Source organism: Phascolarctos cinereus, unplaced genomic scaffold, assembly GCF_003287225.1.
Source record: "Phascolarctos cinereus isolate Bilbo 61053 unplaced genomic scaffold, phaCin_HiC Scaffold_4;HRSCAF=312, whole genome shotgun sequence".
In the NCBI taxonomy this organism is placed as follows: domain Eukaryota; kingdom Metazoa; phylum Chordata; class Mammalia; order Diprotodontia; family Phascolarctidae; genus Phascolarctos; species Phascolarctos cinereus.
In genome coordinates this window covers 702,939,110-702,955,530 of record NW_027555847.1, presented here as the reverse complement: position 1 = coordinate 702,955,530, position 16,421 = coordinate 702,939,110, and the positions used below count along the sequence as shown (strand labels likewise).

General features: G+C 49.2%; 1 protein-coding gene across 2 annotated transcripts in view; it reads left to right on the top strand.

The window, feature by feature from the left end:
• Positions 1–3,788: 3,788 nt before the first annotated feature.
• Positions 3,789–16,421, top strand: part of TBX5 (T-box transcription factor 5) — a 57,657-nt gene continuing 45,024 nt past the window's right edge. The window contains exons 1-4 of one of the 2 annotated variants that reach the window (XM_021008019.2): positions 3,789–4,149; positions 4,320–4,395; positions 10,405–10,580; positions 13,461–13,555. In XM_021008019.2, the coding sequence (XP_020863678.1) occupies positions 10,434–10,580; positions 13,461–13,555 (242 nt within the window). In that variant the 5' untranslated portion in view covers positions 3,789–4,149; positions 4,320–4,395; positions 10,405–10,433. Of the gene's footprint in view, positions 4,150–4,179; positions 4,396–10,404; positions 10,581–13,460; positions 13,556–16,421 lie in introns of those variants that run through there. The other variant, XM_078154349.1, reaches the window with a different exon arrangement.

Genomic DNA, 16,421 nt, shown 5'->3' with positions numbered 1-16,421 from the left:
ATAAGTGAGACTCGAATGCTCTTGATTTGAAGTCTAAGGAACATCCCATCAAACTATGCATCCGTCCTTTTCAAGGCCTTTTTTCAGTTGGGAGAGGAGAAACTAGGACATAGGGAGGGGACGGGGCCAAGTGGTCCATCAGCTGAGAAGAAAGCAGCTTCCCTGAGCCCCGAGGTCTTCTAATTCCAGGCACCTTGATGTTAGGTCTCTCCCAGAGCTGCTGCGGGTGTGTGAGGACAGAAGGAGAAAACTTTGGGTCCTGTTGTAACTTCTCTAGGGCTCTATTTTCTTGGGACCCCTAGGCTCGGAGCTTGGGTCTCAATTCCAACCCAATTCTCTGCCTTCGCTAGCCATTTTTGGGTGTAGGCAGACACCCTGGCGGCTTCGACGGCGGAGCTTTCCTGTGGCGTGCTCGGCTTTAAGTCTTCTTCGAGTGATTACTAGAGGCATATTCCAGCGGCTTGGCGGGCTCAGCGGGGCATCTCCTGGCAGATTATTCAGGGCTCGCGCTTAGAACAACCGCTAACCCACCCACTACACTACAACCTTCCTTCCCAGGGGGTGGTGTTCAGTCTTCCAGGATCTAGGGAGGTATTAGTCTGGTCCCTGATGCTCATACATCCCCCTTCTCCCTCCTAGCTGCTTTTTTCCCCCGCTTCGATGTAGCGGCCCATCTTGGCTTTTCTCTCCTCAGCCTTAGGATATTACTCCTTCAGAGTTTTAATTCCCTTCCACAGTCCAGGAAAAGCTCTATCAAACATTTAGGAAAAGTCATATTTAATCAATAGCTATCCCTCTCCTCCTCCTCTTCCTCATCATCTTCTTCTTCATCATCATTTGTATCAAGGCCTATAGTTTGGCCCGGAAAAAGAAAATATAAGTCAAGTGAATTCAGAAGGCCCACGAAGTGAGACTAAGCGTCAGTTGTCACTAAGAATAGGACCGGGAGGACGTGGGCACGGAAGGAAAATCCGGCTTCCTGGGTTTCACATTACAATCTCACGGAGCCAGGGAAAGAAAAGTGAGTTAGTGGAGAAAGAAAAGTGAGTTGGTGGAAGCTTAATTGTTTTATTCGCTCAGCAACAAGCCAACTTATTTTTAAAAATCGTGGTGGAGGGGGGCTTGGGAAAGAGGAGATAGTTCTTGAGCGTAAAAAAAAAAAAAAAAATCCTAGTCGTTTGGAGATGAGGAAAGGGGAAGATAGGAGAGAGGAAAAAATGCTGAGAGAAAGCACATAAAAAAGGAAGTGAGTAAAAGATAGAAAGAGGAAGAAAAGAAATAGACAACAAAAGAAGGAAGGAAGAAAAAGGATAGAAAGTCAGAAAGATAGAAAGATTAAGATGGGGAAAAAGGAAGGAAAAAGGGATAAAGAAATATAAAAAGTAAGAAAAGTAAGGAAATGAGAAAGGGAAAGAACGTAAGGTGAGGCAAAAGAGAGCGGGGAAAAGGTAAAGTAGTAGGAAGAAAAGTTAAAATGAAAAAGGAAAAGAAGGTAAAAGAAAGAGAAGAAAGAAGAAAAAAACAAAGAAAGATAGAGACAGACATAGACAGATACAGAGAGAGGCAAAGAGAGAATGGGAATCGGAGTCGAAGAAACCAGAGAACTCATGAAAGACTTTCTTGGAAAAGGCCAGTAAAGAATCAGGAGTCTTGGGGTGGGCCTCTTCCGGAAGCAACCCGGACAATTCTCTAAACTTTCTACTCAGTCCCTATCATCGACCTCAGCCAGGCAGAGGCTTTGCCTTCCCAAAGCAGAGAGCAAGGCTTGAGACTCAATTTTTTGGGACTGGGAAGGGAGAATGTCCTGGTGTGTCCTTGACTCAGGGCGGGAGCTGGGGGAGAAGTCAGAGGCCCTGAGTTTCTATGGGTTGGAAGCACTGTCCACGGCTGGAAGGCCATAGTTTGCCCATTTCTTTGAAATGTGCCAAGGTGAAAGCGGGGGGAAGTGGTGGCGTTTGACACTCTGCCGATCTTCGTGACCTTTGGGTTCCTTTTAGGATGCGGCTCTGGGATGGGGAGAGTTTTCTTAGGGAGATCTGCGGGAAAGACTGAGGGGTGCCCAGGCCGGAGAGTGTTTCCTGTCCTTCGACTGGGTCTGGAGAGGTCAGAGAAGGAGAAAGAAGAAGCCTCCCAGTGGAATGGATTAGCCCTCCTTTGCTCTCTTTGTTGGCTTCCCATCCCGTTTCCTGACTATCCCGAGTTCCCAAAGGTAGAAATTAAGTTTTCCCACCAATCAGAACCGGTGCTCCCTTGGAAAAATCCAAGGGCCATTCCTATCCAACGAACTGGGCTGTCATAGAACCAGGTAGGGCCCTTCGTCTTCTTCGCGGACAATGGGCCGAAGTTAAGACTCTTGATGGAATGCTGTCAGTGAGGAGAAATAATGCTGATTAGGGAGACAGCTTGTAAAAAGTAAAAAGTCCACTTGGGCAGGTGAGAAAAAGAGAACACCGCAGTTGCTACAGTATTCCTGCCTGCTATGTCCCTGGGATTGGGAGGGAAATCTAGACCGAGTCTGCCTCCTGAGCTCTCCCATTTGGGCCTATTAGAACTTGGGGCTGGAGCAGATTAATCTGCCTTACGAACGAACCTCCAAGCAGTCTGAACGAGGTGTTGTTCAGAGCCCAGGCTCCACCCGGTCGGCAGGGCAAGCGGAGAACAGGCTCCGGCTGAGCTATCCAAATTTACTCCAACCCAAGCGGACGGGACCCATCTGGTTGGAGATTCTCCCCACGCTGCCTCTCCCTTTCCCTCTTCTGCAGCTGCTTTTTTGGGAGGGGAAGGGAAACTGGATTGGAGCAGGGGGTAGATAAAGAGTCCCTACCTCTGAGGAAATCTACTTGTCAGAAGTCAGAGCCTCCGCAGGCTCCCACGCTCTCTGTCCCAAAGACTCACCCTTTTTGGAGGTCCTCCATCCGATCTCTTCCCGGGGTTTCTCCTCCCTCCGCCAGGCTGCAGGAGGGGCTTTCCCCTCCTCGATCAGTTTCCTATCTTTCCTCCTCTGGTTGCGTGGAAGAAAGGCCAGCCACCGAGCTAGGAGTGAGTGAAAAAGAGAACATTATGGGCACGGTTAATACTCCTAATAACAGCCGCGATCATAAACCCCGCAGCGCACTCCGGCAGTACTGAAGGCGCACCCCGCTGGAAATTGTCATCGGTGCCAGACACCCCCCCTTCTTACGTTCCACCCTCCCCCAAACTCTGGGCTCCTGAATTTTCAGCCCCTTTTTGAGGTGGAGAGAAAAGTAAAGGAAAACTCTGAGGTTCAGTTTGTCTTGGCAAGAAGTACTCTGGATGACTGTATTCTTAGTCTCCCTTTCTCTCTGTCTTTCTCTCTGTCTCTGTCTCTCTGTCTGTCTCTGTCTCTCTGAGTCTCTGTCTCTCTGAGTCTCTGTCTCTCTGTATGTCTCTCTGGGTCTCTGTCTCTCTGTCTCTGTCTCTCTCTGTCTCTGTCTCTCTCTCTCTCCTTTATCTCTCTTCTTGCCTATGTCTCTTTCTCTACGTAGGTGTCTCTTCATTTCTCTCTCCTTTCTGTGTCCTCTCTGTCTCCGTCTCTCCTTGTCTCTCGGTCTCTGTCTCTCTGTCTCCACTCTCCCTCCGTTCTCAGGCAGACTGAGATCCTTGCCAGCTCTCAAGTTATCATTTACTATATATAGCTGGAGAGAGGTGTCTCAACATTCATTTGACAAGTTTTCCTGCTTGTAATAATAACTACCAAAAATAAAATCTCCCTTACCCTACCATTGGGCTACCAGAAACTCCTTCCCACACCACGGACTTGATATTCTCTTCAGTTAGGAGCTGAGCTGTGCTGCAGATTCCCCCACCCACCCATCCAAGGCACCTCCCTCTCTCCCTCTCTCTTTCCCTTCCAGGACACATACCCAGTTTCTGCTTGGCGGGAGTGTTTGCCACCCCATCTTGGCACAGCCCTATATGCATATATATTTCTTGAAATTTATTTTTGAAACATTTTTCGCTCTTTCTGATTTGGCTTGCAAGAGGGGAACCCCTATCCCTGACTGATAGGAGAAGACAAATAAGAAATTGACCTTCCTTTGCAGCGCCAGTCAACCATGACAGCGGGAGCAGTTGCGTGACTGGTGACGTCTCTGAGTCCTATAGGTGCAGGGGCTGGTGAGATAGTAGGTATAGCCTTGTTCTCTCTTTATTTTATTGGGGTATGGCTGGTAATAAACAGTAATATTTAATTTGTCAGAGACCACAAATCGACTTCTAACTGGGAGGCTGTTTACCTTGAGAGATCCCTGTTCAGAAGAGCCCTTTTGATTCTTTTCCAATCTCTTCTCTGACTGAAGGAAATACTCGGAGCTGACTGACATCCCCCACTTCTCCTGAAGGCCCTGGGAAGGAGGAGAGCTGGGAGTTTCTGAGGTGAGTGTTGTCCTTTCCCTGAAAGTCTCTAATCACAAGGAGCTTCTCATTTCAAATAGCCTTCACCCTAGGCACGAGACTACAAAATCTGTACTACTCACCTACCCCTCCGCCTTTCTGTATTATCATTTAGTGTGGCTTCTTTCTTTTCCAAATTACATTCAATTTCCTTGGGTTTGTGTTATGAGATGGTAGGCTGCGGGAAAAAATGTTACAAAATTATTTTCCAATTTTGAGGACCTAGATCGCATTTGTGAACTTCATGTCTACATTTGCCCTGCCCTCTGCCCAGGGTTCTCGGGCCTCTCTAAAATACAAAGATTTAGCCCAAGCGGAGAAATGACAAGGGCGCCCCATTTTCTTTTCTTTCTCTAAAGAGTTACTGTCAGGATATTTCGAGTCCCTCAAACACCCCCCGCCCAAGTGTTTAGAGGGATGGAGGCTTTTTCTCTATTTTTTCCCCTCCAGAAACGAACACGCTGCTTTCACACATACAACACACACACACACACACACACACACAGAGAAAGAGAGAGAGAGAGAGAGAGAGAGAGAGAGAGAGAGAGAGAGAGAGAGAGAGAGAGAGAGAGAGAGAGAGAGAGAGAAGGTATTATTTTGCCTTTGCTTGGTTTTTTGTTTTTATTTTCTATATGGCACCGAAGTGTACTGGCTTTGATCTCGCCTCTGGAACCTGGAAGAATTAGGGCGCCGTTAAAAGCAAACAACTTGACTTTGCACCTTTTCTAAAGGTCTGCTAAACAATTATCAAAGCAAACCAAAATTACCCGGGAGCCTAAGCAAAACTCTGGGTAAAGTTTCATCCCCTCCTAGGCGACCTGGGGACCGAGGATCTCCAAGTTCTAAGGCTCTGAGACAATTGCCTCCGCGGCCTTTGAATGGGAAGGGGGAAGGGTAGGCTCGCGGGCAGCGGGTCACCGACAGATTGCTCCCCTACATTTCCTGTGGACCTTGCGCTATTGCCTAGCTCCGTCTTCCCAGGCTTGCAAGCCAGGCCAGGAACCCCGGCTGCTCAGACTCCGCGAGCCAGGTCCGGGGGCTGTCCCGGGCCCAAGCAAAGGAGCCCAGTGAAGAGAAGAAAGAGAAGAATCCAGGGCTAGAGGGCGAGGCCTCTGACATTTATTCCAAGTCTTATCAAAAATACGTCCTCCAATCTGTTTCTCTTCAGACGGGAGAATGCGACAGACCGTCTGTTTACCCTTCTCTTGACCTATTCAACTTTACCCTCAAAATAATACATTTTAAAAGAGAAAGGGGGGGCAGGGAGAGAAGCGAAACCGAGATGAAAACAAACTCCAGCCTACGATGACGGTTTGATTATTTTAATATAACTGGGCGCTGAGTTTTGTATACACTGTATCTCTGAGTGAAGTCCTCCGGGCGTCCCTGCGGCCCGGATTGCGGGGAAGGGAGGGGTGGGCAGATCTATTTTTGCCCCTTTGATCTCTCTAAGGATCCCGGGCTTCTACCCATCTCTCTGAAATAGGGTCGGGGGTGGGTGGAATGGAGCTATGGAGCCGCGAGATGTCATTTCGGCCCAGCTTTGGGCATCCCTTTTATCCTGGCTGCGCCGGGGTCAGGGCTAGCTTGCCGAGGTCACAATTGAAAATATTCGGGAGGCTGCGAAGTCAAGTAGGGTGTGTGTGTGTGTGTGTGTGTGTGTGTGTGTGTTTGTGTGTGTGTGTGTGTGTGTGATGTCCGTAGAATACTCTGTTCTACTTGTGATCTTAAGGTCCAAGCAGAAGAAAGTGGGGTTTGCAAAGCTTTCAGGATTTAACCCCTGCCTCTCCGAGTTGGGGGAGAGGGATGAAGTAGGTGCAGGGAAGGAGTTGGGGGTTGGCCATTTTGCTGATGGTCGCTGGTTAGCGTTCCAGAAAAATCGGATAGAAAGAGAGATGGCAGGGAAGAAAGAAGGGAGAGAGAGAGAGAGAGAGAGAGAGAGAGAGAGAGAGAGAGAGAGAGAAGAGCGAGGGAGAAGAGAGAGAAAGAAAAGAGAGGCAGCAGAGAAAGGGGAGAGAGGGGGGAGAGAGGGAAAGAGAGAGAGAAGAGCAAGGGACAAGACAGAGAGAAGCGGGATCACCCTTAGTTGGACTGGCTATCATAAAACTACAGGGGAATTGTGGCGACCCCACGTCACTACTCAGCCTCAATCGGCTTCGGTTTTCTCCAGCTCACACCGCTCTCTGGAGGCAGAGAAAGAGAGTGAAGAGGCAGACACATCCGCACACATTGTACTCCAGGATCGGAAACCTACTCCGGGCACCCACTTCTTTGAAACTGGGGTCACTCTCTTTGGAATTTCCCATCTTAACTGTGCCCTGCCACCCTTCCCCAACTTCTTGTTGAGGATGAGGACTTCTGAGATCTAGCTCCTTTGAGAGCCGGTGTGTGGGAAGAGGGCTGGAGCTGCCTCTGTTCTCCTACTCTGGTGCTCCTTAGAAGCCTAGAAGTATTTGGAGTTTGGAGGGGGAGAGAGGGAGAAAGGGAGAGGGAGAGAGAGAAAGAGAGGGAGAGAGAGAAAGGGAGGGAGAGGAGAAGAGAGAGGAGAGAGGGGAGAAGAGAGAGGAGAGAGGAGGGAGAGAGCGAGAGAGCGAGAGAGAGTAGGGGGTGGGGTGGGGACGCTGTTGTGGTTAGATTCGTGGGTGTAGCTTTTCTGGCTGAGTTTACAGCTAGACTGATATAGCAAATCCACACGTAAATAAACAACGGGCCATGCCCGCGCCCCCGCCTCATCGGCGATCTCCCTGCTAAGAGGAGGAGAGGTGCTAAATGCACCGACTTCAACAAACAAGGTAATTACTGGGCCTTTCCCGAGGACCCTCTCCCTCCACCCCTTAACCCCCCGTCCGCCTGTCTGTGGGTCTGCCTGGGTTAGCGAGCCAGCTGGCTGGGGTCAGGCTGGGTGGGGTGAGAGCAAAGGAATTTCCCTGGTTTCTTTTTGTGCTGGTTGGGGGTGGGGGGCTCAAGGCTGATCCAGCAACCGAAGGGTGGGGAATCCCAGTGAGACTGGGCCTGGGGATCCTGCCTCATCTCCAGGCTTGAGAAGCCAGGACCACCCCTGCCGCCTTCCTCACTTCCCCATCCCACCCCCCAAACTTCTAATCTCTGTCCCCCGTGGATCCAGAGCACAGGGCAAGGAAGCGGCTGCTCCTAGCGTGCCAGTCCGCACCAGATGCCGGCTTGCCTCCCCGGCAGACCTCGGCCTGGTTCTGTCAAGCCTCATATCCTTCGTCCCTTCCTGCCCTGAGCTCCGGAGCAAATGGGGCTTGAGCTGATGTCCGCCCCTCCCGCCAGCTCGCCCTCCTGCTGCCCTCGCCGCCGCTGCCGCCGTGCTTGGATAGGGCTTTCTGAGGCCGAAGGGTGCGTTGTTTATTTGTGTTGGTGAAACCCTCTAAGCCGGCGGAAACCAAGCCCGCATCCCCAAGCCCCGGTGGGGTCTCCCTCTCCGGGTTAGCCTTTCTCTCTCTCTCTCTCTCTCTCTCTCTCTCTCTCTCTCTCTCTCTCTCTCTCTCTCTCTCTCTCTCTCTCTCTCTCCTCGCTGGCTTCCCCCTCTCTCCCCTCTGGCCTCTCCCTCTACTCGCTTATCTCTCCCTCTCCAGCCAGTTCTTTCCCTGCCTCCCTGGTCTGTTTCCAGACTGATCTCTCCCTCTCCCAGCTAATCGTCAGGCTGATCTCTCTCCGCCTCTCTCCGACGATCTCTCCTGTTCATCACCTAGCGTCTTCCTTTCCAGAGCGGGCTTCATTTCTTTTGTTGTGATCACTTTGCAGGCTTTCTGCGCCCTTCCTTCCCTTCTCCATCCGCCTTCCCTCTCTGTGACCCCGACCATTCTCTGTACCACAATCCGCAGTGTCCCCGGCTCTCTCATAGAACAGCCAGGGCCCCTAGCTGAAGCCAAGGGTAGTTAGTCTCTGCATATAGAGAACCCCAGGGTTCCAAAGTCTGCAGAAACAGAGGTTATGGCTGGTGTCGGTAGCGGGGAGCGGCCCAGTTCGGATGGCTTTCCCACGTCTTGGTTTCTGCACCTCCTGAAAATTCCCGGGATTTGCGTTAAGCTGGCCTTGTGATTCGGCCCCGGCTTCCCTGGCTCCCTCCCTGTCCTCCTCTTCAGGTCTCCTCCATCTCCACTGATTTTGAAAATGGATGAACAATAATGGGAGGCTATGGAAACTGCGGCAGCCCGCAGGGTCCCTTCCAGTGCGTTGTGGTGGCGTTAGATATCTTCGTCAAAATCATTGCTGTCTCCATCATCGCGTTTTTATCTGTCTTGATGGAGGTCACATAGAAGCAGCTCTAGGACAAGTAGCTCGTCTACTATTATTCTTTGATTTTGAATGTTTCACGGGTGGGTGGAATGATTGCTTTTTGGTAAAATTAATATTAGTTATTATTGCATTAATATTTGAGAGTGAATGAGAATGACATTTCATTCTCATCTTTATATTCGATGGAGTTAATAATTTAATTGCCATTATTCATGTAATTATTATTCCTTAGACTGAGACCAAATTCCTATTTATTCTTCATGCTGCCATAGTGGTTAGGTATGTCTTGGTAACTGGGCAGGGTAGGAACTCCAGGTCTTCCTTTTCCTTGGTGTCAGGAATTGGAGTGGTGGTGAAAGAATAAAGCGATTCTCCAGGTGTCTTTGCGCCGAGATTGTACAGAGGACCACCTTCATCTCAGATCCGGGACCGAGGACACCGCTGGCTCCTTAGTCCTGCAGGCCGCCAAGCCCTGCACTCAGTTCGCTTTTCTGCAGCCCCACTCCGCTTGGAATCTCAAGGTTCTGGAGCAAGCGAAATCGTGCACTGGGTCCGATTTCTTTATTTCTTTATTTTATTTATTTTTTTTGGCCTGGGTGGGCCTTTAGGGTTCGGGTAATCCTGGACGTTGATCTCTTGAAGTCACCCAGAGAATCTTAGCCTCTTGGCAAGTCTCAGCCCTCGAACCCTGCGCTCACGTAGTAGCCTCCTGAGGCTGACTTGAGAGGCCTCGGGTTGGAATGTGCGCGGTTACGCGCCTGTGTGTGAGCTCAAGGGTGCTACTAAATCTTTGGCCATTCCCGTAAATCGGAGAGGTATTCGGTGGACCGTGTATGGCCCTGGGCCTTATTGTCCTTCACTGTAAAATCAGAGATTTGAATTAAACGGTCAATGGGGTGCCTTCAGGATTTAAGCCCATGGTCCTGTGATACCGCGATCCTAGGGGTCACTGCGCCGAGGGTCTACAGAAACTCATCTCCCACCGAAAGGCTCTTGCTCCGAAGGCCACTTGACCCTCTTTTTAGGCTGGCTACAGGAGTGCTCCTGGCCACCGAAGAGAAGGAAAATATTTTATTTATATCTGGCTTCTAGGTATAGTTAACGTAATTCGGGTCAGCCTTGATGGAGGCCCGAAAATCGGTGAACTCAAGCCGGGCGCGGCCTTGGACCCACTTTTTTCTCTCTCTTTGCAAGAGGCGGGTTATATAGGGGGGACAGTCGCTGGTTCAGAGAGGGGGAAAAAACGCAGTCCAAGGAGTCAGATAGAGATTCGGAAGGAGGAGTCAAAGGAGGGCAGCCTCCGCCAATCTTGTTTAGAAAAAAAAAAAGAGCGCTGGATTTTTTTGGGTGCTACCCAAGCGCTTCCCAAAATACCGAACTCTTATCTTTATTGGCCTTTCCAGAAGTCCAGACAAATTTGACGAGCAGCTGGCTTATCGCGGCGCAGATAGGTCGCTCCCCGGCTCCTTCTGTCTGACGCGCAGCATTTCACAAGATATTGTGCCCAGTAATAATAATTACAATTATAATAAACCAAAGACAATTTAGTTTGGAGCAGAGGCGAGTAGGTGCTGGAGAGCCAGGCCGCGCAGACCTCTCTGGGGCCGACCCGTCTCTGTCAGTCCTTCCTGAGTCCACTCCCTTCAACCCGTCTGAGTATTTTCCATTTTTCCCTTTTTCCTTCCCTCCTTCCATCCCTCCCCCTTGTCCCCTGGGCTGTGGCTGCAGCGGAGGACCCAGCGAGGGCAACTCGGACCATGGCGGACGCCGACGAAGCCTTTGGCCTCCCGCATACGCCCTTGGAGGCCGAGTCTAAGGAGCTGCCTCCCGAGGCCAAGCAGGAGAACCCTCTGGGGAGCAGCAGCAAAGCCCCCGCGTCCCCGCAGGCGGCTTTCACCCAGCAGGTAAGCTTGCTCTGGGAGCTCCCATGGAGCCTTCAAGCCGGGAGCATCAGCCCAGGGCAAAGACTTGAGGCTGGATTTCTCCCTAAACCCCATCAAACCCACAGGGGAAACTCCAGACAGCTTTCCATGGCTTCTGGGCTTGGCGTGGTTCGTTTATTTATTTATTTATTTTTAGCGCTTCCTCAGGCCAAGAAAATCACAGTGATCAGAACGAGAAAGCAGTTAGGTAATAGAGGCCCCAAAGTTTCCTTTTGAAACAACCCATATGGAGGGAAACCAAGCCGAGGTCTCTGGATAATGCCCTGCTTCACTTTGCGGGTGTAGACGCGGCTCTGAAAAGCTCATTAAATCGCGAGGTCAGCGTTCACTCCTAGACACGCTTTGAGAAATGGTTTTGACCCTTCCTCAGATCTTCAGAGCGTTTCCTCTCCGAGGCTCTCGCTTTCTCCACCCCTCCTGCTTTTTATTTTCTTTCATTCTTATTCATCTCATTCTCTCTCCTCCTTCCCTCCCTGTCTCTCCGTGTCTCTGTCTTTTTCTCTGTGTATATGTCTCTCAGTTCTCCTCTCCTCTTTTTTTTTTTTAAATCTCTGGAGAGATGTGCTTTTGGAATCATTTATCTTGAATTTGAAGAAAGGATTTGACCTGAGACTCGCCCACGCTGCAACAGGGATCTTCTTCCAGGTTTTTTACCTACAAACCGGTGAGGACCTGTCTTAATCTGGCTCCGCTTGAACCTAAACGTTTAAAAGGAAACTAAGCCAGAACGCCTGGGGTAAATACAAGAAAACGTATTGTTCTGTCCTTTTAAACTAGAAAGAAACAGACAGGGTTTTAGAGAGATCTCCTTAGACAAGATCTGTCTCTCTCTCTCTCTCTCTCTCTCTCTCTCTCTCTCTCTCTCTCTCTCTCTCCCTCTCTCCCCATCTCCCTCCCTCTCTCCATCTCCCTCTGTCCCTCTCCCTCCTTCTTTCCCTTTCTCTCTCTCTCTCTCTCCCTCTCTCCTCATCTGTCTCCCTCTCTCCATCTCCGGCTCTCCCTCTCTCTCCCTCTGTCTCTCCTTCTTTCCCTTTCTCTCTCTTAGGGGCCTCATATGCTGAACGTGGAATAAACTCTGCTAATGTGAGCCTTGGCTTTATACAACCTTTTATTAATGTGAATTTTATTTCCTTGAAGGGTTCCCTCTGTGTATCTCTATAAATACACACATATTCTTTGCAATGTCTGCTTCAGCTTTTGCATGCAGCAGGGGAAGAGAATAGTTCCTCATATTTGGATGTTGAATTTATTTTTATTTGAAAATAATTTGAAACCATCTTTTGTAATAAGTTACAGTTGCAAATTTCAAAGAGATTTTGTTTCACATTGTAGAAGTTTTAAAATTAAGACCTCAAACTATAGTCAGGCTCCATTGCAGAAAACTATTTACATGAATATGTATATGCACAGATAAATATAAGCTTATTTATCCATGTATATACTCACATGTATGTGAAGAGCTTCATTTTTTTTTTCCTGTTTAGAGACTGATTTCTTTCTTTGCAGAAGCAAGGAGGTAAATAGGTTTCCATAGAGCCGGGTGGGTGAGTCTGCCAGAGCAGGCCCCTGTATTTCATGCGTGATGAGAATTTTCCCAATGTAGAAACATTATCTGAGCACCCCTGGGCTTTCACAGCGGTTGGTGATCACTGTGAATCTTACTCATAATTTTATCTAAGGGTAGGTAGAATTTCTAAGGAGAGGGCAGTATAAAGAGCAAATTTTTCTTTTTTTCTTTTTTGTGGAAACAGTTTACCTAGAATGTCTGAGTTACTAGATTGCATTTCTTCCACCCTCCATTCCCTCATTCCACCTCCCCACACCACCAACTTGTGATTGTATCCAAGATTCCTGCAAGGTGAACTTGGCAACGTTTTCCTTTTTTTAAACTCCTTTTTGAAACCAAGGATTTTAAGGAGATACTTAAATGAACTTTGGTTAGGAACCCCCTTCTTCTCTCCGTGTATGTGTGCATGTTTTTGTATTTATGTATATGTATATTAAATGTATATGTATGTGTGTGTGGGTGTTGATCAGGGAGACGATTTATCAGTTCAATCCTACCCCAGTCCACTTGATGAAATTTTAGGGGAGAGACTTTTGCCAGAAAGGGGCCACCTCTTGTAATTTCATTAAATGGATGGAGGGGAGTTCAGCTGATCAGAGACTCCTTATATACATGGGTGAGTGTCTGTGTGCATATACTTTTAAATTGTCTGTACACAAACCTGTTTCCATTAAAAAGCAACCCTTTGTGTGTGTGTCTTTTTTTAAGTTCCATTTTCTTTTTTGAAACGGTCCTTCCGTTAGCTCTGTGTCAGTCTTTCCCCTACTTCCCTTTGGTATCACCCTCCGACTAGTTAATTCTAGCACCTACTGGCCGGCACTCCATTTCTCATAGCTCCGGCAACATATTCCACGGAAACCAGCCTAGAAACAGGGTTCTTCGCCCTGCCTCCACCTCCAGGACGCCAACCTGGTCTGTCACACTGGTTTGCCCAGATCACACAAGGAGCGGATGAAGGAGGGAGGGGCTGCTTTCTGCTCTACCTTCCTGGGGCGCCCATCTCGGGCTGTGGAGAAGTCTGGATCATTCATTCTACACAGTAGACAGGGGATGGAGACTAGGCCCCGGATAAAGAGGCCTACAGAAGACGGGGACTTGGGGGTAAGGGTAAGAAAGAGCCATGCTGGTGCTGGGTGGGGGGGGGAGCGCTGAACTTTAGCATTTTGCCTTTGGGACTCCAGGACTGAGGCGGAGAGCGACTGGGGCGGGGTGGGGGGGGGGGCTGGTTTCCAATGGTGACTTTCTGTGGCCTTATTCGTCTTGTTGTCTTGCAGGGCATGGAGGGGATCAAAGTGTTTTTACACGAGCGAGAACTGTGGCTGAAATTTCATGAAGTGGGGACCGAAATGATCATCACCAAAGCGGGAAGGTAAGACATTGTCTTGGTCTTAAAGAGGAAGTCGAATGTGAATTGTATGAGGAGAGAAAGGGGGGTGGGGAGCGTGAGACACTTTTTATAAGAGGGAAAAATATATTTCTTGACTAGGTACTTGTTTAAAAAAAATCCCTGTGAAAATTCATCCATTGATCTCAGACAAACAGGAGGGGAGTAGGGGGAGGGAAAGTCAAGTCTTCATCTCCGGAAATTTGGCTCCTCTTCCACCTCGTATATAGACAGAAGAAAGGGCTCCAGAGAGCATGATATCTTAAGGGATTAGTAATGAGAGAAAGAGAGAAAAGAGAGAGAGGGAGGTGGGGTGGGGGAAAGAGAAATCGAGAGAGGTGAGATTGAGAGAATGAGATGCAGAGAGGCGAGGCTGAGAGACAGAAGAGAAGACAGCGAGGGAAGAAACTGGTGGGCTGGAGGCAGGCGAGAAAGAAGAAAGATTGAGAGAAAAGAGGAGAGATCTAAACGAATGCAAATGAAAAATGGGAAGAGATGGGATTGGGGGAGAGGGGAAATTATTGAAGGAGAGATTGAGAAAACCAGCGAGGTGAGACAGAAGATAGAGAGGGGGGAAGAGATGAAGACAGGACAGAAATGGAGAAAGAGGAGAAAGGGAGGGATGGAGGAAGAGAGGAGAGAATGGGACAAAGAAAAGAGAGAGACAAGACTGGAAGATGGGAGAGAATGGGAGAGAAAGAGATAGGGAGAAGAAAAACACGGGAGGAGAAGATAGACAGAGAGATGGGAGAGAATGAGAGACAGAGGGAGGGAGAGGGGAGGGGAGAGAGAGAGAAAGAGAGAGAGAGAGAGAGAGAGAGAGAGAGAGAGAGAGAGAGAGAGAGAGAGAGAGAGAGAGAGAGAGAGATTCCATTTAATCAAGCTCCAAATTTTTCTCGCTCCTCTCCCCACTCCTTGCCCCCAAACTTGGCATCCTTCCAGGGTCTCACCCGTTTGCCAAATCCCGAATGTTGAATGTATTCGCTACCTCTCTCATTGTTTATAGGAAGCAGTCGAAGCCTTTGAAACGTAGACGGGGCTCTGCTGAGCTCTTTATACAGACACAGATAAACACGGCAGCTCTCACAAATAGACACTCACCCCAGAGTCGCTGTTAAAAGCCCTTCAGGGCTGAGCGAGAAGGTTAGCCCGCCTGGCGGAGGAGGCTAGCCGAGTGCAGAGTGCCCTGAATTCTCCCCGCCTGAGTGATTTAAGGAAACCTACCTTCAGTGCCCTCACCTTCGACTTTGGCCGGTGATCCCCACTCCTTTTCTCGAGGCCCAGGTGGTGAATGGACTGGGGGCTGTCTTAAAAAAGGATCTGCCCCCTCCCAACCCTTGCAGGCCCAAGGCCTGAGGACCTACAGACCCTGGCTTAGAGGGGAAGGACGTCTTCAACATCGCCCCCCCCCCGCCTTTCCCCAGTAAACTGGGAGAAATTTGACATTTATTATTATTTGGAATTAAACAATGTCTCTGTCCCCGCCACGCCGAAGGGCCCGAGTGATATATTACCGGTCTGTTTACAGTAAAATAGAAAGGGGAAAAAAAGGCAGACTTTCCTCCTATTCCGTTTTGGAAGCTAAGGCCGCGGGCCCAGCGTAGTCTCCTGGAAAGATTTCACTATAAAAGGATTGCAAACCACCCCTAGACACTAAGATTTTTAGACAAACCATTGCAAATAAACACAGGGAGACTCTGGTTACCTTGGAAGGAAGCTGCGGGGTGGGGAAGGTCCCCCCACAAGCTTAGCTTTAAATGCTTGCCACCCCCACTTCCCCATCTTGCCTCCCTGCCTTTGGGAAGCAGCACCAACCAGGCTCCTTTCTCAGGCAACTGAAACCGGTCATCCCAAGGATGCTGCTGCCGACCCCCAGTGCCTGGTTTTCTGCAGGGCAGCACTCACTGAAGCCTGACTCTAGATAGAAGGCCAGAGAGCTCTTGTTATCATCTCCAAAGGGGATGCTGTTTTCGATTTGATTCCCTCCCTCCCCTTGATGGAGTCCAAGTAGGTTAGATGCCATTGGAATGGGTGCAGGGGTTAGAGGTGGAAGAGAAGGGGGCAAAAAAGAAGAAAAAAGAAAAAGGATGTGGAAAAAGGGAAGAAAAGAGAGGAGACAAGCAGAGAGAGAGAGAGAGAGAGAGAGAGAGAGAGAGAGAGAGAGAGAGAGAGAGAGAGAAAGGAGAAAGAAAAGGAAGAAAAGGGAAGGAAGAAAAGGAGAGAAAGGGAAGAAGGGAGAGATGAGGAAGGAAGGAGAAGAGGCAAATGGCAGAATCAGTTTCAAAATCAGGAGATGATAAAGGTAATCAAATGAGATCAAGTTTGCAAAGCCCTTGACAAACAGTGAGAGCTTAATAAACACTTCTACTTTCCTTCCTTTCTCCCCAGCACCGGTGGGGAGCAGGCCTGCTGCCCCAGTGTCTAAGTGCATGGATATGTATGGTGGGGGTGGGGGCAGGATTAGTCATCTGCAAGTTCCCTTGGGCTGTGGGCATATGTGTATCTCCTGGGATCTCCACGAGATCCTTGAGTGCACGTGTGTTTCCGGGGTCTCCACAGGATCCTGTGTGCACATGTGCATGCCCAGACGGTTATCACCACCAACAATAACAACTCAAAGAGTAGACGTTATTATGGAGTGAGCTTCCTCCTTCGCTTTCTACTAAAAGACCTGCCTCTGGGAACTAAATTTAGGTGGAGTTGATGAGTTGAAATGGAGGGGGAGGGGAAAGTGTGGTGTGTGTGTGTGTGTGTGTGTGTGTGTGTGAGAGAGAGGGGGGGGGAGAGGGAGAGGAGAGGAGAGAGAGCAGAGAGGTAGTAGTGGTGGTGGTGAACTTTCTACATTCCAAAT